Genomic DNA, 23200 nt, shown 5'->3' with positions numbered 1-23200 from the left:
TGCTGGAGCCACTGCGAGAGGACGGTCGTTTGCGTTCGGCCGTGGTGGTGATGGTGCGGATGGTGATATCGCTGCGATAACAGCGAACTCGACAGGGACACGGCCGATTGGTGGGCCAGTTGGTGGTGGTGCTGCTGGTGGTAGTGCGCCGCCGCCGGCAGATAACTGCCCGGCTGCTGACCGAACGGGTAATGGTGGTGCAGCTGATGTGCGGACAGTGATTGGTGGTGGTGGTGGTGGTGCGACAGTGACAACGGTTGCTGCGACTGACTTCTACTGCCGCCGCCTGCTGCGAGCTGGTCGACCGCGCTGCCAAGTGCAGTGGTTGCTTCAACTACTGCGTCGGACGATGGCAGCAACGGGTTGCTGGGCGGTGGTGGTGACGAAAGTGGTTTGGTGCCGTCCTTTGGTGGCTGCTCTGGCACTCCGATCTGCTCATCCAGCGTCCGCCTCGATGGCAGATCCTTCTCTCACCACTAGACACCCGGATATTCCACGTCCATCATGTCATGTTCCTGTAAACGGAAAGAGAGGTTAGTTTCAGCGCACCACAACCGCTGACAGTGTCACTTACATCACCCATGTGGTGCCGGTGGTGCAGGTGGTGCAGCTCGTCGAGCGGTTCCGCCTTGATGTCCGCGTCCTCCAGCAGCATGTCCTTGTCGTCGATCGGATCGTTCGTCGGGATGCCCAGCTTCTTGAGCCGCATCTTCTCGGCCCACTCGGCGATTCCGTGCTTGGGCCGGTTCAGGTTCCGGTGCTGGTAGAAGATGAGCGTCATGCGCGTCGGATTCAACCGGTTCGGCTTCTTGACCGCCGTCGTCGAGTGCATCTCGAGCTTCGCACACTCGATGATGACGCTCCCGTGGGGCAGCGCAATCGCCACACCGCCCATCTGCGGGTCCTCGAAGCAGTCCACGTTCTCGTTCGTTTCCGTCACCTCGCCGAGCGTTTCCTTCGGTACGGACGGTACACTGGGCACCTGCGGTGGGGGAGCGATGACCACCGGCGGTGCCAGGCCAAGGTCCGTCACCACCGCCGACTGCTTGCCACCACCACCATGGTGGACGCCGGCTCCGGTGGCGGCCGCCACGTGAAGCTGCGTCGGTGCCGATCCGATGTGCGCCGGATAGAGGTTCCAGTTGGACGGTGGCGGTGGCGCCGGGATGACGGCCGTCGGTGGGGGCGGCGGTGCTGGCCCCGTGCCCGGGAGCTGCGTCTGGGCGGAGGCCGGGTACATGTTGTGGTAGCTCGCAGCGGCAGCGGCATGATGGTGGTAGGTCTGCGGCGGATACCCGTAGTTGTAGTTCTGATACGGATCGTACGGCGTGTGGTGGTGGTGGTGATGGTGATACGGCGGATGGTGGTGGGGGTGGTAACCGTAGCTCATCGCCGTGTTCGCATGGTGGTACCCGTAACCGGCCGCCGCCGCCGGGTTGTAGTCCGGCGGTTTCGGCTTCACGAAGCCCTGCTCCGGTTGCTGCAGCGTGTGGTACGTGTTTTGCGTCTGCTGCTGCGCCGGATGTTGTTGCTGCTGCGATTGATGCTGTTGCTGCTGCTGCTGTTGTTGCTGTTGCGCCTGCGCACCGAGCTTGGTTGTCCCGTAGTCGTCCATATGGATCGGTGTCGGCGTTTTCGTCGGATCCGGGATGCTGGGACTGAACGCCGAGTTGCTGCTGTTACTACCCGGCCGAGTGGTCGTGTCCGGGATCTCCTCGTTGCGCCCCAGCCCCAGCTTGCTCGGGTCACCGCCTCGCGGGTTCCCGTAGTAATCCGTCGGCCAGTTGTTGTAGTACTGCCGGTTGTCGATGTACTGGCCGGTGTTGTAGTCGTAGCTGTACGGCGAATCGAGGACCGTGCTCGAGATCTGGTTCGACTGGAGCTGGGCGTCAGTAAAGTTGTCGATCATTGACGCCATATCGATCAGCGTGCTGTTGGTGGCCGCGTTCGGCGAGTTGATCGCGTTGCCCGGTGCCGTGAAGGCGCTCGTGTTGTTACCGGCGGCCACGGCCTGTGGTAATCCACCGGCCAGGAGCGTTGGCACCGTGCCAGCCCCGTGCATCGGAGACAACTTGTCTCCCAGCACTCCCACGGCGGCAGTGGCCACACCCAGCGAACCACCGTTGCCGGATGCGGGACCAACGCCGATCGTCTTGCCGCCACCGCCACCGGCGCTCTTTTGGCTACCGGGCGTCAGGGCTCTCGGTGACCCGGCACCGGACGATGACCCTCCGCCGCCGCCGCCGCTCTGACTTCCACCGGCCCCTCCCGGGGACGCTACGTCGCCGTTCGCGGCCGCCGTCGTCGAGCCGGACGACGATGAGGACGACTTTTTGCTCTTCGATTTGCTCTCCTTCTTCGTCGGTGGCGGTGGTGGCGGTGGCGTTTCCGGGGCCGTGCCCCCACCGTCCGAACCGTCCTTGCCGAGCTTTTCGTCCTTGCCGTTGCCACGCTTCTTCCCGTGCCGCCGGCACGGTTGCAGCGGAGTCGAGCGGACACGCACCTCCGTTTGGAATCTGCAGAAACGAGACGGAGGAAGAATTAGTGTGTGTGAAGGTTGGTGCGCGGCCACCACACCCTGTCCCCCCGTAGAACCAATGCTTTACACTCACTTCTCCAGCGCCTGCACCGCGCCCGTATCGTGCTTCTTCTTCTGGCCCTCCTCGCTGTCGAACTCGTCCGTCGTGTCCATCGTGTAGAGTGGCAGGATGTGGAGCTGCTCGTCGTCCGGCTTTACGCCCGGTGGCAGCGGTTTCAGGAGCGTCACCTGCACCGTGCACCCGTCCTGCATGTTGTGCAGATCGCGGTGCGTGTGGGCACAAAAGTCCAAACAGCACGTCACACCTACAAAGAAGCGGAGGAGGGTGGTCATTGGAGATACACGCGGTCAAGAGGCGACCTGGCGGTCTTACCGGAGAAGGGTTTGCCCGGTTTCAGGCCAAGCCGACAGTCGGGCGCCTCCCGCTCGTACTGCACCTGGTTCTGGAAGGCTTGCGGGGCGACGGTCACGTAGAGCGGGCTCAGCATCGTGGCCAGCACGTTCATCCGCTCCTCGATCTCCGCCTCCTCGTTCTTCACCGACAGCCGGAACTTGCGGACCGTCTTCGAGCGGGCGTACTTGCACCCGTTGTAGTACATCGACCAGCTGCACCCGAAGCTGTACGACACGCCGCACGATTCCGGATCGAGCCCTGCGCGGAAAGAAGAACATTGCGATCGGTTAAAGCATGGCACACTTAAAATCGGGAAAAGTGTCTTCTAGTAGCGCCTCTGGTGGTCGGTTTTTCAAATGTTTTGACAGCTATGTCTTTAGTGAACATTCGACTTTCAGTGCTAAAAGTTTCATCTTGGTAGGCGGAGTTTATAGAACGTTATGATTAATGGAACTCGAAAGAAGCCTAATACCGTAGACCGAAAGTTTCAGAGTAGGTGTCGTAGTGGAACATACGACCGGCAGCTTAACTGGGAGGTTTTGAGATCAATTAAGGCAAATTCTGGATCCCCGGTTCGAGATATTGCAAAAAAGTATCGTGTCAGCAGAAGTACTGTCCAGAGGATTTGTCTACGAAGAGCCTACTGTTCTTTCCTTGCATGTAAGTGTAGCGACCTCGTCATAATACGAATTCGAGCAGTCGAGTAGCATCGTCGAGCAGTGTTTCCAACTAATCGTCAAGTATTCATTGACATGGTTTTCTCCGCACAATCGGAGATTACTCAAGTTAATTCATGTGTAACACTCAACGCATTCAGAAGCACGAAACTATATCTTCCGATCACAAAAATAAAAATTAAGAAATTAACAGATTTCTACATAAGCATCCAAACAGGACACTTAAACAAAACCTATGTCCTTTCTAAATTCAAATTTGTATTCGCCAATAAATTTGCACTGAAACTAATGATCTGGCATTGAATTGGCACCTGTGGACGGAAAACCAAGGTTTTCATCATAAACACGACGATGAAGTCAACGCTGTACAAGGAAGAGAGCCTCAAAAAGCTAGTTCTATCATTTATTAAGTCACACTGAGGTCGAAATAAGTTTTGACCTGATTTGGTAAGCTCCGGGAGGTAGTTCAGTGGTACCAAAGTAGTACCAAAAGTGGTGACAGTAAGGTGGAATATTTCATCGCAAAGGCTTTTTCCAACCAAATTGCCTTTTTCCAACAAAATCAACCCTCCAAATTACGCCCTGAACTCCGCCCAATCGAACATTTTTGGGCAGAAATCAAATGGAAGTTGAAGAAGATTGGAAAGGTGATGCGGGATGCTGCAGAGGTGCTGAGCTGGACCAGAAGATTGTGCAGAAAATGTTGGCGCGCTTTCTAAAGAAAGTTCGCGATTTCATCCGACGACCGACAGAATAAATTTCTGAAATTCGTCACTACAAGTACATCTCAATTCGGCGTTTTACCTTGGCAAGCGCAGGTTCGGTTCTCATTCGTGGCACAGCGCCGCACGGTGGGCAGGCCAAACTTGTTCAGCTTCACCGACAGCATCCGGTAGACGCTGTCCGCCTCGTGCGCCGGAATGCCGTCCCACACGACGATGCAGATCACAATGTACGCCGCCCGGCACCTACGAGAGAGCGAAGAATTGGGAAGAGTCAGTGTCAGTGAGTTCCTGTTGCACAGCTGGGACACAGCACAATGAAAAAGGGGTAGCACACGATCCGACCACATAGGACTCACCGGTGCCCTTGCCGGCGCTTCACGACGAACAGGAGCTTCTCCTCCTGGTCGACCCGCCGGATGACCCATTTGGCGATCGGGCAGCCCTGGCTCGATTTGCCCTCCTTGCCCGTGTACACGACCTTCTCGATCCGCAGCTGCTTGCCCGTCAGCCCCACCCGGCTCTCCGTCTCCCGGCGTAGCTCCTCGAGCGTGGCCGCGCAACCTACCAAAAAAGAGTGATTAGTGATCGCGTATCGCATTGACCGATGGAGAGGCGAGCGGCTCTTACCGAGGTGCGTGTAGTAGCTGCCCGGTTCCGACGGTGCCTTGTCGGTGCCACCGCTGAAGCAATCGCAATCGGGCGCTTCCGGTTTGTGTGACTTCTCCAGCTTGTCTTCGTCCGCCTTCTGGGCCGGATCGAGCGGTTCCTTCTTGACGTTACTCTTCGAATCCTTCTTGCTTTTGCTTCCACCGCCACTCTTGGACGTGGTGGTGGTGCTGCTGCCACCTTCTGCTTTACCCTCGGGACCATCCGCCCCACCGTGGCTGTCCTTGCTTTTGTCCTTCTTGTCACCCTTCTTCGACTTGGACTTGCTGCTGCTGCTGCTGGTGGTTGTGGTGGTGGTGGTGGTCGTCGTCGTGTTGGTGGTGCTACCGGTCGTACCACCGGACGGAGTGCCGGTGCTGGACCCACCGCCGCTGCCACCACTACCCTCCGTGGAACCTTCCGCCACAGTGGGGTTCGTTCCGGGTGGTTCGAGGGACGTTCCGGCACCTACTCCGAGTCCCAGGTACGCTCCCGAGTCGTCCGTTTCGAGCTTGATCGGGACACCGCCTTCACTGGCCGCTGCCGTGAGGCTGCTGTTCTTCGGGATCGGGTACGTGTGGGCCGGAATCTGCTGCTCGAAGTTGGTCTGGTGCGCTATCGGGCTGCTGGTGGCGGCCATCGCCGGCAGGAGCAGCGGGTTCACGTCACCGGCGCCGGCTCCACCTGCACCGAACCCACCGCCGCCGCCGCCACCGGTCGCCTGGTGGTTGTGGTAGTTCGGATAGTTCTGACCACCGTAGCTCGAGTAGCCTCCGGCGGCGGCCGCGTACGGTGAGTAGTAGCTGTTATAGTCGGCCGCTGCGCCCGGCACTTTCGAGGCCACGCCAATCCCCGCGCCACCCTGCGACTGTGCTGCCTGCGACGCCCCGTTATCGGTGCACCCTCCGTAGTCACCGTAGCGGATAAAGTTCTGATAGTTCTTCTCGTAGCCGCCACCGCCACCACCGTCAAACTTTCCGAGGGCCGCCGCCGCGGATTGACTCCCGCCGTCGCCTCCTCCTGCTCCTCCGCTGCCGTCCAGCAGGAGGCCCGGTTCCTTCTTGACCGCCATCAGGTTGTAGTTGGACGGCGGTGCACCGGCCGACGGGTGATGGAAAGCGGTTCCCTGGTGCAGGTTGGTGCTGGTGCTATTGAAGCCACTGGCGAGCGTGTCGTGCCGGAACCGGTTCAGCGGACCCTTGTCGTCCAGCAAACTGCCACCCTTGACTGCCGCCGAGTCCAGCATCATCGACGAACCGGCTGCGGGAGAGTATCCGCCGCTGCCGTTCGAGGTCGTCGATCCACCGCCGGGATATGTTTGGTTGAGGTGCGGCGCATACTGGTGCTGCTGCTGGTGCTGCTGCAGGTGATGGTGTTCGTGGTGCATAAAGCTCGAGTAGCCCTTACCCGGGTCCAGCGATGGATCGAGGTGATGATGTTGTTGCTGCTGTTGGCTGCTCTTCGATTGCTTGCCGTGCTTGTCGCCCTTTTTAGCTTTCGAGCCTGTGGATGGTGAGCCCCCTGAGGAGGGCGACGACGACGCCGACGACTTGCCCATCTTCGGCTTCAGGTCGAGGCTGCTGGGCGACCCGAGACCTCCGCCTCCGGGGTCGCCATTATTCTTGTCGATTAGTTGCTGCTTCTGCTCAAAAACCGAGTGCTTCGTGGTTTGGTGTAGGTCACCACCACCGACCAGCAGATCGTGATGTAGGTGATGGTGCTGCTGCTGATGTTGTTGCTGCTGCTGCAGGTGATGCTGCTGCTGCTGCTGCTGATGGTGGTGGTCAAGCGGTGACTTGACGTTACTACTACTATTGCTGTTGCTGTTGCCGTTGCCGGGGGCCACGGTGTTGCCCCCGCCGGGGTGCTGCTTCCAGTTCGGATCGACGAGGTTCCCCATCCCGCCGATCAGTCCTCCCGATGCGCCACCATCTCCGCCGAGAGTGGTACCACCGCCTCCTTCGTTCGGGGTAGTACCACTGCTGCTGTTGCTGTTGCTATCGCCTCCCCCGGGTGCCATCATGCCGCCAGCCGGCGTAACGCTCGGCGGTGACTGCTGCTGCTGCTGGGCTGACGACCCCTGGGACTGACCCACCTGGCCGGAGCCCGGAGCCAGGTGGTGTGTTGGCGTTAGACTGTCACGGAGATGGTGGCTATACGATAAAAAATGACCGGCTGCCTGTGGGTTGGCCGATCCGCCACCAGTCTGCTGCTGCTGGTGATGGCCGACAAGATGGCCGCCGCCGAGCGCATCCTTCGGGTCAGCGCTCTTGTTCATGATCATCGTTTTGAGGCGCGAATTCAGATTGACGCGATCGGACTGACTGAACAGATCCGCACCGGATTGTTGCTGTTGCTGCTGCTGCTGAGTCCAGCCCCAATCGGTTTGCTGCTGCTGCAAGTGACTCGGGGACTGCTGTAGGTGCTGCTGCTGCTGCTGCTGCTGCTGATTGTCTGACATCGGCGAGGGAGTGTGCATGCCGCTCGTGTACGAGGTGTTCCCGTTGTGGCTCGGGGACTGTTGCAGACTTCCACCACTGCCGCCGCCGTTGTACGGATTGGGGGACTGTTGGGCGTAGAGCTGGTTCGAGTTGGGCCGCGGTGGTTGCTGCTGCATGCGGTTCGGGGACTGCGGAACACCACCGCCCGGTGGGTGCATGTTGTTGTTGTTGCTGCTGGTGGATCCGCCACCGCCGGCTGAGCCCGTGCCGGCCGACGAGGACGTTGAAGCAGACGGAGGAGCAGCAGTGTTGCTGGCGACACTAGTTGGTGGTAGTGCCACGGTACTACTGCTGGTCGTTGCCGTCGGCGACGCCGTCGTTGTGGTTTGTTGTTGCTGGGGACCGCTGTATTCCTGTTGGCCTGAATATCCATTACAGTTGAGTGAGCGCGGCGGTACGCTGCTCACCCGTGGATATCCAGGCATGTCGTTTCCCGACAACGACGCGGACGCCGCCGAAGCGGCGGCGGACGTGGCGGACGATGCGGCCACCGCCGACTTTTGCTGCTGCTGCTGCTGCTGTTGCTGTTGCAGCTGCAGCTGGAACTGGTGGTCTGCGGACGCCGGGACCTGGCCGGCGTACGTGACGGTCGGCGCGAAACTGACGCTCTGCAGCGACACCTGGTTGATCGGGGCGGCGATCTGGTTGGCCGCCGCCTGGAAGTCGTAGCGCTGGACGGCCGCCGGCGGGGCGGCGTACGTACGGCCGTAGTTCGGATCGAACCCGATGCCGGCCGTCTGGACGTAGCCGTTCGGTTGGTACGCGGCGTAGCCCTAAAACGGCACAACAAACACAACATCAGGAACTGAGGGAGTTTGTTACGGGGTGTAGGATTGCGGAGGATTCTGTATGTGTGTGTGTGCGTGTAAGTGTGTTAGGTGGTCGCATGCAGCATCAGTGTCGTCCGCCCGGGTTTAGAAGTAGTGATTCGGGATCGGCAGCACACGATCGTACGGATCGTACTGCGTCGTCGCCGCCGCCAGGTGGCGCTGGAGCTGCGGTTGGTGGTATTCGTGGTAATGTACCTGCGGCTGGAACTCCAGGGAGTTGAGGGGCGTGATTGCGGGTGTGTTCTGTGGGATCTGCTGGATGAACTGGTTCTGCCAGCCCTGCGACGGGTCGGCCTGCCAGGTTGGATAGAACGCCATCGGGGCCTGCAAATGGGAAAGGAGAGGCAGGAGCATTAGTCTCGTTGAGTTCAGTACATTCGCGGTGCAAATTTCAGAGGTTGGTCCCGGGCCCCTAGATTTTGGCTGCATATCCTTAGGTCTACGTCGTTTTTGCTGGAAGAATGTTAATTCAGCCATTTCTATGCAAACGAGAGTGACTACGCCACACGCCATGCTGCTGCCGGCTGTAGGGACACCACACCGTCGACCATTATTAGCGTTCCTCTCCCCGGCTCTATAGCGGCGCGGCACCGGCGCGGCACCGTACGCGGGCGCTACAAAAAGGGAGGAAGGAAGCGAAGAATCGCCACTTTGCATCTATTTATTGCGCCGCCCAACGCCCGCCGCCGCCGCCAGCCAGTCTGCAATAATTTATTGCGAAATTTGCATACATTTGACCATCACCTTCGGCCACGCACCCCGCCCCCCACATACACAAGGGTGCGCGCGCCACTTGTGCGATATCTCGACGACGAGAGTCTAGTGACGGCCCCAACACGACCGGAAGATGATGCTTATCTTCGGTTCCTCTCTCTCTCTCTCTTTTGCTCGTGGCGCGACAGGGACATTAACGGGTGTCTTCTGGTCTCCCCGGAAGGGACCCGGATTGGCGGACCTACAACACAGGGCTTTTTCAACCGTTTGGGGTTCCCCGCTCTCAGGTCTCAAGTCCTGTAAACGATGATGCCTGCATATCGTCTCTCATTAAAACAATTTAACCTTCGCTGGCCCAACTACGACGAAGAAAACACAAGTTCTCGAGGGTGCGTAGGAAGTCTCCCTGCTGCTGCTGGTGGGTCACTAAATTCACCAATTGGTTCGCCATTCCCGATGCCCCGCAGGGACGCCGCTTCTGGGCAAGCCGCCACAGGGATTCCCCCTTTTTCGGGGACCCCACACCAGGTTGTTGTGACCGGAGAGGGTCTCCCCGAGGGACCCAAACCCGACCGAAGCTGTGTACTCGGTTGTTCAATAAGTTTCAATTATTTTCTTATGTTGGTACCCTCTTCATATGAACGTGTGTGAAGTTTCGTTTCAATCGGTTAATTCATCAAGTATCGTGCAGTGATTGAAGTTTTATTTTTGGAAGGTTTAAAAGCAAAGAAAATTTATGAACGAATGTGAAAAGTATACGGGAAATCTTCGCCTTCAATTAATACAGTAAAAAGATGGGTTGCTGACTATAAACATGGTCGTCTCAAGCCTTGAAAACGATCCACGTCAAGGAAGTCCAAACACAGTTTTAGAAAACGCCCAAGAAGGTGTTAGCATCCGTTTTTGGGATGCGGAAAGAATTTGGTTTATGGATTACTATGGATTTGGAATATTATTGTATCCTTCTAGACCAGATAAAGGAGAAACACTGTGAAAAAGACCCGGATTGCAGAAGAAAAAATACCGGATATCGTATTGGAAAATCGTCGAATCACTTGAAGAGATTTAGTATAAGGCCTAGCTATCTCATTGAGCAGTATGTAGCGACCTCGTCGTAACAATATATTTTCGAAAAAGTACGCGTGTACGAATTCGAGCAGTCGAGTAGCATCGTCGAGCAGTGTTTACAAAAAATCGTCAAGTATTCATTGACAAAGTTTTCTCCGCACAATCGGAGATTACTCAAGTTAGTTCATGTGTGACACTCAACGCATTCAGAAGTACGAAACGATATCTCCCGATCATAAAAATAAAAATTAAGAAATATACTAGATTTCTACAAGTATTATCAATATTTTGACTGAAGTATAGGGTTTCCTGAAGTGCCGCATTCGTTTTAAATGGAACAAAAACGCATTCGAATGCATCTTTCTTGACAACATTTAAAGTGTTTTCGATAGAATAAAGTGGATTTTGTGTCGACACGACTCATCACTATGGATGAGGCTTGGGCTCTCACCATGATCCTGAATCTAAACAAGAGGCTAAAGAGTGATTTGAACCTGATTCTTCGGGTCCGAAACGAGTTCGTGTCTAGAACTCGCCCAAAAAGGAGTTAGCATCCGTGTTTTGAGATGCGGAAGGAATTTTGCTAATGGATTACTTGCAAACTGGTAAAACAATACATTTTGAATATTATTGTAACCTTTAAGACCAGCTGAAGGAGAAAATTAGTAAGCACAAGAGCATTTTGAAAATGGCAAAAATCCATGAATTAAAGTTCGAATTGTTGGAGCATCCACCGTATTCATCAGATTCGGCGACTTTCAGCGACTTCCATCTGTTTCCAGACCCTATTTCATACGTGAAAAGCATTTTTCATCAAAGGATGAGATCATAACACCTGTGGAAGAGTATTTGGCAGCCCGCAGCAAACTTATTGAACAACCTAGTAGACCGAAAGCATTGAACTGGCCCCGGGCACAGCCGACTCGTCGGGGGCCGTCGTCCCCCGCTTGGGACATAAAACTGGGTGTAATAAAATTTTAATTGATTTCATAAATTACACTCTCTCTTTCTCTTTCCCTTTCTATCTCTCCCCACCGATTGCAGCTCGACGTGGCGGCGTGTCTGGCGACTTCCTTGATTGTGACTCATTATCGCGGCGGCAGATGATTCTTCATTCGACGGGGTTTGACAGCTCCAATGAAGAAGACGTGCCCATTTGACTGTCATATTTATGGGATTGTCAGGCAATTGGAGCTCTTTCTCTTGAGTACGTCAGCACGTAGATCGGCTCCAGCGTGCGCACGATCCCTAAGTGTCCCGACTCTGTCCCATGATGAGCCCCGTTGGGACAGGTGTTGGGACAGGAGTTCTCGCTTCTATTGGTTGCCTAGAAGTTCCACAAAAGTTTCTCTGGTCCCTGAGGACACACCATACAACAATCGAGCAGCTGGAGCGGGGTCCACGAGATTAGCTGAGGGGTCAGCACAACGAGCGCGAATGAATGGCACAAAGGCCCTTTCTTCGCGTCACCGGGAACGGGAAGATAAAGCACCAAACTCCGGCGGGATGTGTGTGTGTGTGTACACGCAAAGTTATCACACACCACCCCCCGAGAGTAACCCCCCCACCCGGGGAGGGCGCACCATAAAAGGAACCGAAAGGCCACGGGGGAGAGCCAAAGAAAGCCCGCTGGGGGGGCCTCGGGGAGTGCAGCAGTGACGACGATGCAGCGACGAAAACTGCACATAAACGCACGCACACACACACACTCATTTTGGCGGCGGCCACCTCCACCGTCGGGACAGACGGGTAGGCGGGCCACATGGCGCAGGAGCAGCAAGAGGAAGTTTTGCGCCAGACAATGGGAGCATAAATTACGTTCCAGTGACTTTGTTTAATTTATTACAATTGAATTTTCCTCTCTCGCGCACTCTCTCTCTCCCCCCCCTTCACCCGCTCGTTCCCCTGGCAACGGCGGGGCCCCCAAAGGGACCGCGCCGCAGCAGTTGTTGCAGGTTGACTGCGTCCGCGAGGTAGGTGCAGAAGCGCACAGTCGGTGTGGCGTTCGCTAGTCGGTGGTCACAATCCGGTACCCGACTCACGGAAAGCAAAGCAACACGGGGATGGTAAGTCGGCCACTAGATTCGTTTGGCACCGTTCCCTGCAATGGTGACTTGTATTCGTTCTTTATTCGTAAGAACTTACTGCAAAGTTATGGTCTGGGATGCGCGATGATGTCACACGCTTAGCCATATTCAGAGGATACTAAGACACGCCTCATAGTACCCATCGAAGTGGTATGGGAGTGTGTCAAATATAATATTTCCTTCAAACCATATTGTCCAAAGTCCAAAGTCCAAAACCATAGCAGAATTATTGCATACGTCAAGCTATAATCGATATCTTTAAAGCACTTGAGGCAACCCTGATTCGGGGCTCTTTTACTTCACTTTTCCTCCCAGTTCGAAATCTTCGCAAACGAGACTAGGGTCTTAACACTCAGGGTCACCCCGAAAGACAACTGGCTTTCAATGAATAAATAATAGAATTAAAATTGGAATTAAAAGTTAAATAAAGATAGCAATAGTTTAGTTGCATCGTTACAGAAAGCAGCAGAGATTAACATTGTCTCTGGTGCAGTCCAAGACCCCTTAGCGGTTGATGGCGAATAGGAAAAAGAAGAATTAGTTGAGTATGTAAAAAGAGGCGAATGTAAGGCAGCTCAAAGTCCCTATAAAATATAACAAACAGAAATTTGGAGCAACCCTGGACACTTCCAGATCTTCAAATCGCAACCACGCAGGCTTCGAGTAGTATCTGCAAGTAAACCAGTTCTTTGTGACACCTCGGGGAGAGAAGTCGTGAATTTCATTGCAAATTATTTCATTCGTATGATGACATTCGAAAACAGGAATCAATTTTGGTATCCAAATATTGTGACAGGAACTACTTTTGGTATTCGTTCTTGATCTTTTGATTTTGCGGGCTTTTTTGGAATTTATCCAACAAACATCAGGGACTTTAAAGGCCTAAACACATTAACTGCGTAACTTAGGGAGCGAAGGCATATCCGTCATTAATAGACATGTCCGCTGGGTGTGTGTCCGCTCAGTGGACGCGACACTTTTTCTTTACGCCATTTTGACTCACGCCCAGGCCAGCATTCGCCCACTGTGCGCGGCTGTCGGTTTTTCGGGGCGGCGAGCCGCGCTGTCGTCGGCAAAGTCGTAATTTATCGGCGGCGGAAGGCAAAAATAAAATCGCGAGTGGAGTGGTCGGATGTAACGATGTTACAATCTTCTTACACACACACACATACACACATGGGGGCGATCGAAACTATTGTTTCCTTGTGCTGGGGGCGCGTTTCAGTTGGCTGCATCCCGCTCGGAACGGACACAGGTAACGGGTGTTCACCTCTAAGATACATTCGTTGCGAGTCACAGGGAGGGCTTTCCTGTGTCTTATCGCAAGATTGGATCACTGCGTGTGTGTGTGTGCGCATTTCCCACCGCAACACACCATTCATTGTTGCGAGCGAGCGCGTGGATGGCTTTTGTTTTTCAAATTTATTTCTCGTGGCCACAATTTACATTTCTTGTGGTTTATGGGACGCGGGCGTTCCAAGCCACCGGACAGTCAGTCGGAGAGAGTGAGAGACAGTGGGAATATTTAAGTTATTTTTATTCACCTACTTAAAGCGAAGTGCACGTGTCCCCGCGCGTCCCCGGCGTTGGAAACAATCAAACGTAAACAAAACAATAACGACGCAAAAACGGGGCCAAGTCCTCGAAATGAGGACGATTAAATGGCTGCCATATTTTAGCTTCCCCGCGGAGCCGCGCATGTCCCCCTCAGCCGAGCCGGTTGAGAAAATGGGGAAAAATTAGAAAATACAAACGCAAATCGTGGGGCGCACCCTGAAAGATTTATGCCACCAGCTCACGGGGTCCCACCCCAATTGATGGGAGGGCGGCCGCGCCATCGGAAAATGGAGGAAAAATGGTAAACGGAAAATCCCGCGTAATGGAATAGGCGCGGCGGCGAAAACAAAACAACGAGATAAAAATATTTATCCCAACATCCATCAGCCGGCCGACGCCGACTGCGATGGGGAGAGAACGTGTGGTGCGGTGGCCAAAGGACACCACGGAGGCGAACAACGGCGCGGAAAACTAATAGAAATAAAACACAAACCAAGCCACTTCTTCGCTGCTGTCTCTCTCTAATTCGTTTTCTCTTTTCGATTCTGTCGCAAGAATGGCCATTTTGGCGATGTAGAAAGTGGGCCAACTAATCAACTACTCTACTAGGTTGTTCAATAAGTTACAAGTTTCGATAACAGAGAGCGCTGCTGCTAACCTAATAAAGAAGAAAAAAATCGTTTTTCTTCAGGACAATGCAACGTGCCACAAGCGCATTTTGAAAATGGCAAAAATCCAAGAATTTATGTTCGAATTGGTAGAACATCCTCCGTATTGGTCATATTTGGACCCTAGCGACTTCCATCTGTTTCCAGCCCATAACAGCTGTGGCAACATATTTTTGAAGCCCTTTTAGATTCTCACTTCAGGGACGAAATTTATAAACTGGAACCTCGTTGGAACCAGTGCATTGATGTTCAAGGAGACCGTAAACTCAGGGAGACCTGAGACTTGAAACTTATTGAACAACCTAGTATTGCCCTAGTTGGTCCCCTATTCTCGTGAATACCACAGCGCACTGTCATGGGGTTCGAACTCACGCCTACCAGCGCCAACCGCGGATTGCTCCGGATTGGAGCCCTACACTATCAGCGCGGTGAGAACTCGTCGATAAAATGGGACTACAAGAAGAATTGGAGAAACCTCAACTTGCTGATGGTTGGAATGGAATGGTCACCCTTTTTCCATGATCATCCTTTCGTCTTGGCGTCCTTTTCAGACCAGAAGCCGATGTCAACAGAATCAATCGTTGGACACATACTACTCTGGCCTTCTTCTGACATCGGAGTCTGACAGAGAGTCCGAGATTTGGGTATCCTACTTCACTCTAAACTAAGCTTCATGCCGCATTTCGAAATGATAGTCGCTAAGGCATATTGACAGCTAGGGCGACTAGTCATGAGCTGTGGCCAATGAGGACTTCCGTGACCTTGCCTACATTGAGGCGCCTTACGGCAATCTGGTCCCCGCTCGACTGCACGCTTGATTAATGGTTTGGAAAACATTCAATGGAAGTTGCAGACGACTTCCCATGAGGAAGATCTCTTGACTCCGGACGTGGATGCGCTCAGTGTTCCTTCAAAGCGGCGCTCCTAACCATCAATCCTTACGAATTTCTTATTCTTGACTATCCAAGGTACTCTAGGATAGTTCAATCCGATCAATTTCATGTGTGGAGTTCATCTACGAGTTCTTCGGCGTTCATCTTATTTTATCTGTTCAATAAATAATTGTTTGGCTTAGTGTTACCATACTGGACATGACATAGCCGTGGTGGTGAAGCTTAGTACTATGTTCTTGCAAAGGTTCTAACACTAGCCGACCTCTAGGAAGAAGAAGTGCACAGGAAATAGCCACCAATGTTCCGATTTTCTTCCGGAAAACCTCGTCACACACCCGGCCAATAAGTGTGATGTGACGTCACTGTGAACTAACACGTCCGGTCCGTCTGTTTACTAAAGATTCGTGAGCACCGCGCGTGGTGCGTGGATATTCGTAGATCCTACATCACGTAGATTCCCTTACACATTTGGCCACCACCCTCTCACGCGCTGTTTGTTTATCTGACATTCCAAGAACCGTCCCGAAGAACGAAGCGACGGCCGCGGCGGCGCGTAAACATCATCGTTTGCTGTGTTGCCTCCAAATAATGCAAAGCAAACATTGATTACCCAACCGGCCGGTGGTGGCCACATGTGCCCTAGCGCCCGTGTGTGTGTGTGTGTGTGTTGTGTCATCCAATTTTGAGCTCAACATCCTGAATGTCCTCTGTCCGAGGTCCGAGGATGATGGACCAGGCGTTGGGCAGAGGAAAAATTAGTCAGAACTTGCGATGCGACCGCCGCCGTCTTCTTCCGGGGGAAGCGACGCCCCCCACCCCCCTCCCCTCGGGGAATCCCACCGCCAGCCAGCTAGCGACCTCTGGCGGACGAATATTTTATATAAATTGCTTATTATGCGCGCCGGCAATATAATCATAAATCATAATAAGCGGTGGAAAGGGAGGCAATCTTAGGTTCTCCTGTCTCTCTCACACACTCTCAGTCACTCACACACACACACACACAGAGGCCACTGCAGCGCCACTTATCAGCTAACGACGGACCGCTGCTGCTGCTGCTGCTGATAGCGCTCGCCGATGATGACGAGGCTCCACCGCCGCTGATGATGATGATGATCATCGGGAGGGGTGGGGGGCGGTGATGGAAAATGCATGCCTCGCGACCCCCAACTCCCCGCGCACCAACGAGTGCGTTTCTTCTTCTGCGCTGAAGGCCACGGCCGGTCACTCCTTGTCGTCCTTCAACTTCCAGCCGCAGCGGGAAAGAGTGAGCGAGAGAAAGAGAAGGCGATTCCTTTCCATGGCGCACGTCAATTGCGCACTTTCGATCGAGACATTATGCCCCCCCCCACCCCACACCACCACCACTACAGCGCCCCTTACCCATCGCAGCGTGTTCCGCGGTGTGTCGTCAGGACACCACCGGAGAGTTCCCCCTTCTTAGTCACAGCTGCTGCCTTCTCCCAGCCCCCGGCCCCTTGTTGTATAACAATAGTGCACCCTCACACACACACACACACAGAGCCGGTGGCCCACAACCGGAAAGCTCCACACAGCGCGCTCTTCGTAGTCGCAGGAAGGAGGATAGTGAGCGAGGAGTGACAACATGTTTCGAGGGAGTTCGAGGCAACACCCCCCGACCCCACTGCTACCCCTACTCCTATTCTTTCAATCTACCACCCACCCACCTACACACACACACACACGCGGGCGCGCCCGCGCAGACACATGTCTGCAAGGATCACATGCTCTGCGGTGACTCACACACATGCCGGCGACACGGCGCTAAAGGAGGAGGAGGAGGTGCGATGGGGATGGGGTTGGTGGCTACGCTTCCGGTACAACGTGTCACACACACACACACACCGGTGCGCGCGCGCTCCTGGGCAAGATGGCGGCGGCGACGACCTCGACGCAGAAAGGGGCGCAATGGAGAGGTTCGCACACACACACACCCACGAACGGGGGCCACGACCAACACACCAACGAAAATAACTACCACCCACCACCATCCGCCCACAAGAGGGCGATGGTGGGTGGGTGGTAAGAAAACTGAATTCCGGGTGGTCCGAGGGAGAGGCGGACAGCGGGAAAAGCAAGCAGAGCACTATTAATTTTCCTTTTCCACCCCTACTACCACCCACCCGGCCGTCCTGGCGCGGCCTACCCTACCACCCACTAAACACACACACACAGCTACAGTTTTGTCCCCCGGTTTTCCGTCCCTTCGACCGTCGGTCGGTCGACGAACGCTTAACTATCGTCATCTTATGTACCACCCAGCCCCCCACCACCTCCTCTCCCCACCCCCCCTCCCATCGCAGTATTCAGGCTCTATGTACACATAAGCTTTTCATTAGTCTCTCCTCCTCCTCATGGTGGCCGACGAAAATTCGCCACCCATCCCCCCCGCGGCGCTGGGAAGGTCCTTCCCGGCAGTCGAGCCGGCACATGGCCGGGGTAATGTCTTTCCCCCCACCCTCCGTCTTTCCTTCCAACGACCTTTACACCATTAGTTCCCCCCCTCCTCAGAGCGTCATCCGACATGTGCGTCTCCGTGTGTGCTTGTGTGTGCGTACATAATTCATTATTATTTGCCCCCCCGACTCAACTCCAACGGCACCACGGTCTCCTCGCCGGTGACACTTGGCCGCAGGTTTTGGCGATGCCGAAAAAAAAAAGGAAAACAACCATCGACCGGTGGCGACGGCGGCAACCACACACTCCCTCTCACTCTCTCTCCTTGTCTCCTTCACACGCAAGGACGCAAGGTGAAGATGGTTGGCCCCAAAGCAACGCACCGCGAGGCGTGTGCGTTACGTCAAAAGTAGCCTCCGCCGGCCGACGTGGCCCTGGCCGTGCTGCCCCAATCCTTTTTGTACCTGTCCCGGACCTCTACGGACCGAGCGACGGATAGAAGAATCCTGCGTGATGCTTGCTTTGGGCGGATTGTTTGATGAAAACTAAAGGTGAGAAACGTGCATTGAATAATTCACAAGGCATCATTTTTATCTCAACTTCTAACATTTAAAAGAGAAACCTTCAAATAATGGAGACTAATCGATGAAGAACGTCAAATGGTCACAGATATGAGTTTAAATCATAAGCTTAACAAGAAATTGAAAGAAATATTGGACAGCAGTGAGGCAACATATTCAAGGATGATGAAAATGAGACGACCTTCATGAGATGATCTTAAGCTGATAGGTGTAGGAAATTAACACCAAAACGTGCTGATAAACGTAAAATGAAGATCTAAGCTAAAAATTTTCTTCTATTCGCCAAAAGCAGTCAATAAATTCTTCGTTGAGAAGGTTTAAAGAAGGAAAAACGAATGGCATGCCTTGAAACCTCCCTAACTCTAGGCAAAAGGGTTGTGAACTGAGGTATTGTTGCTAAGTCTCAACTCTACAGTTGTGAAGAGTTAAATTTGTTGATGTTGCTAAAGGAACGTGAAGAAACAAATTACAAAGGCAATTGCGGTCTACAAATGCAGCTTCGTCCACCAAAACTAGCACCTTTCCTGGTCGTTCCAACTCGAAAGCTTACTACAACTTGATGAAAGCAAAAATTATTCGTGAAGCAACAACTCTTATAGGTGAGGATTTCACCCTACAAAAGACTACCCCTACACGGATTTTTAGATCTACATCTACAACAACTATTAACTATCAACTTTAATATGTACGGCTTGAAATTTCCATGTGGATCGATGAAAAGTTTAAAATCCACAAATATAATCGACTCGAGATTCTTCTGCTCGTTGAATTAAACGTTGCATCCCTAGCCACTTCAAAGTGGAACTTCTTTTCCAAAGCTTCAAGGGCCTGCCACATTCACCACACGAGACGGGTGTCCAATTTTATTTCTTCCTTTAAACACGCCACACCGTCGAATCCTATTAAATATGACGATATGACTTTGAATAGGAGTCCATTTATTTGGAGGACACATACATTATTTCGCTCGTTATTTCGCTTTGAATATAAGTTGATACCGCCAGATACGTGACCGTGCCGCCAATTGTGACAACTGACCCAATGACAGCGAAGTGGCTTAAGCGACTTCGTTCTGGAACTAGAGCCCAGTTCGGACTCCAGGTTACGCAGTGCCTCTGAAGGAACTCGGGAAAAGGACCGAATGGTACCCAATTTCGTTTGCGCGATTGCCTTTTCCGTGACTTTTGGCTAATCAAGGCAGCAAAAGATGCACACGTGACGTCATCATGGCCCCAGCGCGTTCGTTTTCGCTCGTTTTTCCAAATAACGGAAACTCGCGTTTGATGAAAATGAAATATTTGTGTATATTTTCCTCGCGCAATGTAAGCAAATTTCGGGGGGCCCAAGCCCACCACCCACCACCGTATCATGTTTGCGCACACGCCGGGCCACGGAACACGAAAGTATTAGCCAAAGCCCCGAGATGAAGAAGAAAAAAAATTTAATAAAACAACTTTTCCTCCAACCCATTCCAGCGCACGAGGGCGGCACAACCACCGTATCTGCAGCCGTCGCAGCCTCCATGGCCACCAAAAATCGTCATTCATTCGTCGGTCGGTCGGTCGGTGCGTCGGTGCGGTGCTTGGCAATATTCATCATACTTCTGCCGCCGCCTTCATTTTCCGACTTAATATTTATTAAAAACCAAGGCCGGCGGCGGCGGCGGCAGGGTAAACGGAGGCCGAGGTCACCCGGCGCGGGGGAGCCGCCGAGGATTTCACATATATCCACGACGGAGCGAGCCCGGAGCTCCGTGGCCCGGAACAAGATTATTATTACCTCCCCGCCCGCGCCGGGGTTCCTTTTTCTCTCGGAAAATTTCCACTACACGTACGGCCGGGGAGCGGAAGAAAAGAGCACTCACTTTTCCCCCGGTTCCCCCCCGCTGCTGATGAATAAACAAAGTGCAGGCTCATCACCGACGACGGCCCGAGCAGCGCGTTTTCTCATTTTCCACCCAAAAACTGAGTGCCGCCGCCGCCGTGCGCCTCGTTTCCGTTTCCGTTTTCGTTTTTTTTTCCTGTGTGTGTGTGCAGAAAACTCATTTTCGGCCAGCCCGTTATCCTTGTAGTGGGGGGACGTTCGATCACGGGTCTCACAGGCACTAGAGGCACGGCCAAAAAATTCATCAACGAGAAAACCCAAAATTAGCTTTTCCTCTTAGAGAGCGCCACCCGTCCAAGACCCGCTGCCCGACCGGGCCCATCCAATCATGGCACGGAAGGCGGCAGTGCAGGTGTGCCGGGGGCGGGCTAGTTGCGCACCGAATAATGGATGCGGAAAATCCCGGTACCCAAGGACCGAGAAAAACTTTTCCCACTACACCAAAATATGTTTTTCCTGTTCCCGTACCTTCGCGCGCGGGGTGCAGGGGGGTGACCGGCCGGCCTCGTCCCGTGATGGATTAGAGATCCAGCAAGACGGGCGGGCGGAGGGCCAGGGGCAGGGCATCGTAAGTTGTCAAACTTCGCGGCCCAAAACTGCGATACGCACTCTCTATCCGAGTTCCGGAACGAAGAATTTTTCTTCGATTTTCCATTTGCCCCGCCGAGAATCCCCCTTCAGGGGAGGTCCCACCACCTCTGGAGGTGTGCTCGGTGAAACTTCGCCAACTCTGCACGCCAACCCACGTGGCGTAGCTCACGCCGGAAAATGCCGTTTTCCTCCATCGGTGGGAAAAGTTTCGGGGTCTCCCACCGGCTTATAATCAAGTTTTTAATTGAAAGTACACACAATCGAGCCGAGGACCCATCACCCCCTCGCCTTTTTCCTCTGGAAAGGCTAACCAAAGACCAACATCAACTCGGATCGGATCTCTTGAGTAGGAATTTACCATCGGTTGCTGCGGCTGATCCTTCATGGTGTTGTCGCCCGCTTCGCTCTTGATGACTATGGACTGCGCCAGGTGTTGCTGCTGATGCTGCTGTTGCTGCTGTTGCTGTTGGAGGCCCGTGCCGCCTCCTCCGCCGCCGGGGGGTGGAGCGCCTGGTATAGGGGGATGGCGGGCGAGGTGCTGCTGCAGTTGGGCCTGCTGCTGATGCTGGTGCTGCTGGTGCTGGTGCTGACTCTGGCCGGCGCTGGCTAGCAGGGCACTGTTCGGTGGCGGCGCTGCTGCTCCTGAGCCGGCGGCGCTGCTGTTGCCGCCGCTGTTGGTCTGGGCCCCGGTGACAGTCACCAGTTGCTGCTGCTGCTGCTGCTGCTGTTGCACCTGGTTCGCCTGCTGCACCTGCACCGCATTTGGCGTCGACGGTGTGCCGGTGGTCGTGTTCGGCGACGGGTGCGGGAGCGAAGCCGGGGCCGGGCTGACGGCGGCGTTCGGGGGAGCGTTCTTCGGGGTGGCGCCGAGATTCAGTGCCTTACGACCGCGGCCACTCTGCAAGAAGCGATGAGAACGACAACGATGGGTTAGAGAAATACGGTCCACACTAGGTTTACTGCTAATTACTCTAGTTACGGTCACGCTCTAAAGATATTCCACTTCCCGATGCCATTTTTTTAACCCTTCGACGGGTGAGTTCAATAATAAATATTATTTAAGCACTGGATGGCTCCAGCTGTCAGCATTATGCATTATTGGCAACACTGCCGTTTTGACAGCTGGTAAAGGATTTCGTTGCAAGACCTCCGGAGAAGTTCTTGGACATTTAAACGTAGCAACAACTCGCAGATAAGTTGAACGTGATTCAAGAAGCCATCTCCTCCATACCTACTCTTGAAGGAAGGAAGATCTTGAAGGACGATCCAGAACATCAAATACTTGGTTTTAAAATGAGCTGAACACAAAAAGAAATCATTCGGATTGTGACTAGCGACGAAAAATGGATTCATTTTGAGAATCCTATGCGTCAAAACTTACGATTCAGTCCAGGAGAACCATCAACAATCGACTGCACGGCTAAATCTCTATGGACGGAAATCAATGTTTGGTGGGATCGGAAAGGTTTGATCTACTATGAGCTACTCAAACCTGATCAAACGGTCGATATGCAACGCTACCAGCAGCAGCTGACCCATTTGAAGGAAGTCAGGGAAATGATTGAATCCTTTAGTAAGAAAATTGCCTTCACATTCGGCTAACTCACCACAAATTTGGCTTTCTCCAAATGGTACATATTTTGAATAAAATAAAACTTTTCTTTGATGTACTTAACGTAAGATATGTTTGAAAAAATCCGCTACAGGAAACGGTCTACGCCGCATGGCTCTAGAGCTGTCAATTTAGCCCTCATCATAATAATGTTAGTTCCTGCCTAATGGTTCCCGGTCGCTGGGAGATTCCAGCTGCGAAATGATGGTTTATGTTTATGTTGCAATTCAGGCGCTTGCGGGTGAGACAAACAAAGGCAAAAGTTAGCGGCCTCCGGGTCAGTTTAAGCCCAGCGCATGAAATTGCACAAAATGGCGCCGCCGAACACCAAACTCACATGAGCCCAGCAGCAAATGAAGATATATTGGTCTTAGGAAACACTATTTATTAATAAATTATGATTTTTCCTGCATCCCGCCCGTGCCTCGTCGGCGTCTTAAAGGAAGTTGGCACCCCCCGCGAGCGGCCGATTGCGCCGTTGCCGTCGCCATCGCCGCTTCCTCGTGTGAGCGAAAATAAAAATATATTGCCAACGCAGAGAGTGCGCGGCCACCGTCAAGGAGAAAGAGAGAGAGCGAGTGCAACAGGAGAGAGAGAGAGAGACGGGCTAGTGGAAAACTATAAACTAAACCTAGGGGAAAACACACAGTCCTGCAGCAGCAACAACGGCCGGCCAGGCCGTGGGCCTCTGCCGCGCGCGAGAGTGTCTAATAATAGTAAATACTAATTAATGGTATTAATAACAATTCATTTCCCCTGGCCAGGAGAAGCGGCCCAAGGAGCGGGTTGCCATTTTGCTTGCCTCTCACTCTCTCT

At 53.6% G+C, this 23200-nt stretch overlaps 1 protein-coding gene across 1 annotated transcript; it reads right to left on the bottom strand.

The window, feature by feature from the left end:
* Positions 1-476: 476 nt before the first annotated feature.
* Positions 477-22409, bottom strand: LOC128278865 (methylcytosine dioxygenase TET-like). Its single transcript, XM_053017592.1, has 12 exons — positions 22380-22409; positions 21131-21670; positions 8507-8635; positions 5842-8254; positions 4963-5811; positions 4692-4896; positions 4415-4578; positions 2913-3191; positions 2613-2844; positions 1034-2516; positions 575-982; positions 477-515 (listed from the first exon to the last, which is right to left on the bottom strand). Exons 1-12 carry the CDS (start codon positions 22407-22409, stop codon positions 477-479), a joined length of 6771 nt encoding a protein of 2256 aa, XP_052873552.1.
* Positions 22410-23200: the final 791 nt, after the last annotated feature.

The sequence above is a fragment of the Anopheles cruzii genome, chromosome 2, assembly GCF_943734635.1.
Source record: "Anopheles cruzii chromosome 2, idAnoCruzAS_RS32_06, whole genome shotgun sequence".
In the NCBI taxonomy this organism is placed as follows: Eukaryota; Metazoa; Arthropoda; class Insecta; order Diptera; family Culicidae; genus Anopheles; species Anopheles cruzii.
This window is presented reverse-complemented; position numbering and strand designations above follow the sequence as displayed.

Coding starts and splice junctions, on each gene's coding strand:
- LOC128278865 (XM_053017592.1), bottom strand. CDS start 22,409: ATGTACCATTTGGAGAAAGCCAAATTTGTG. Junction 21,671..22,379: donor TGGAGAAAGCCAAATTTGTG/GTGAGTTAGCCG, acceptor CGCTTCTTGCAG/AGTGGCCGCGGTCGTAAGGC. Junction 3,192..4,414: donor CCGAACCTGCGCTTGCCAAG/GTAAAACGCCGA, acceptor CTTTCCGCGCAG/GGCTCGATCCGGAATCGTGC.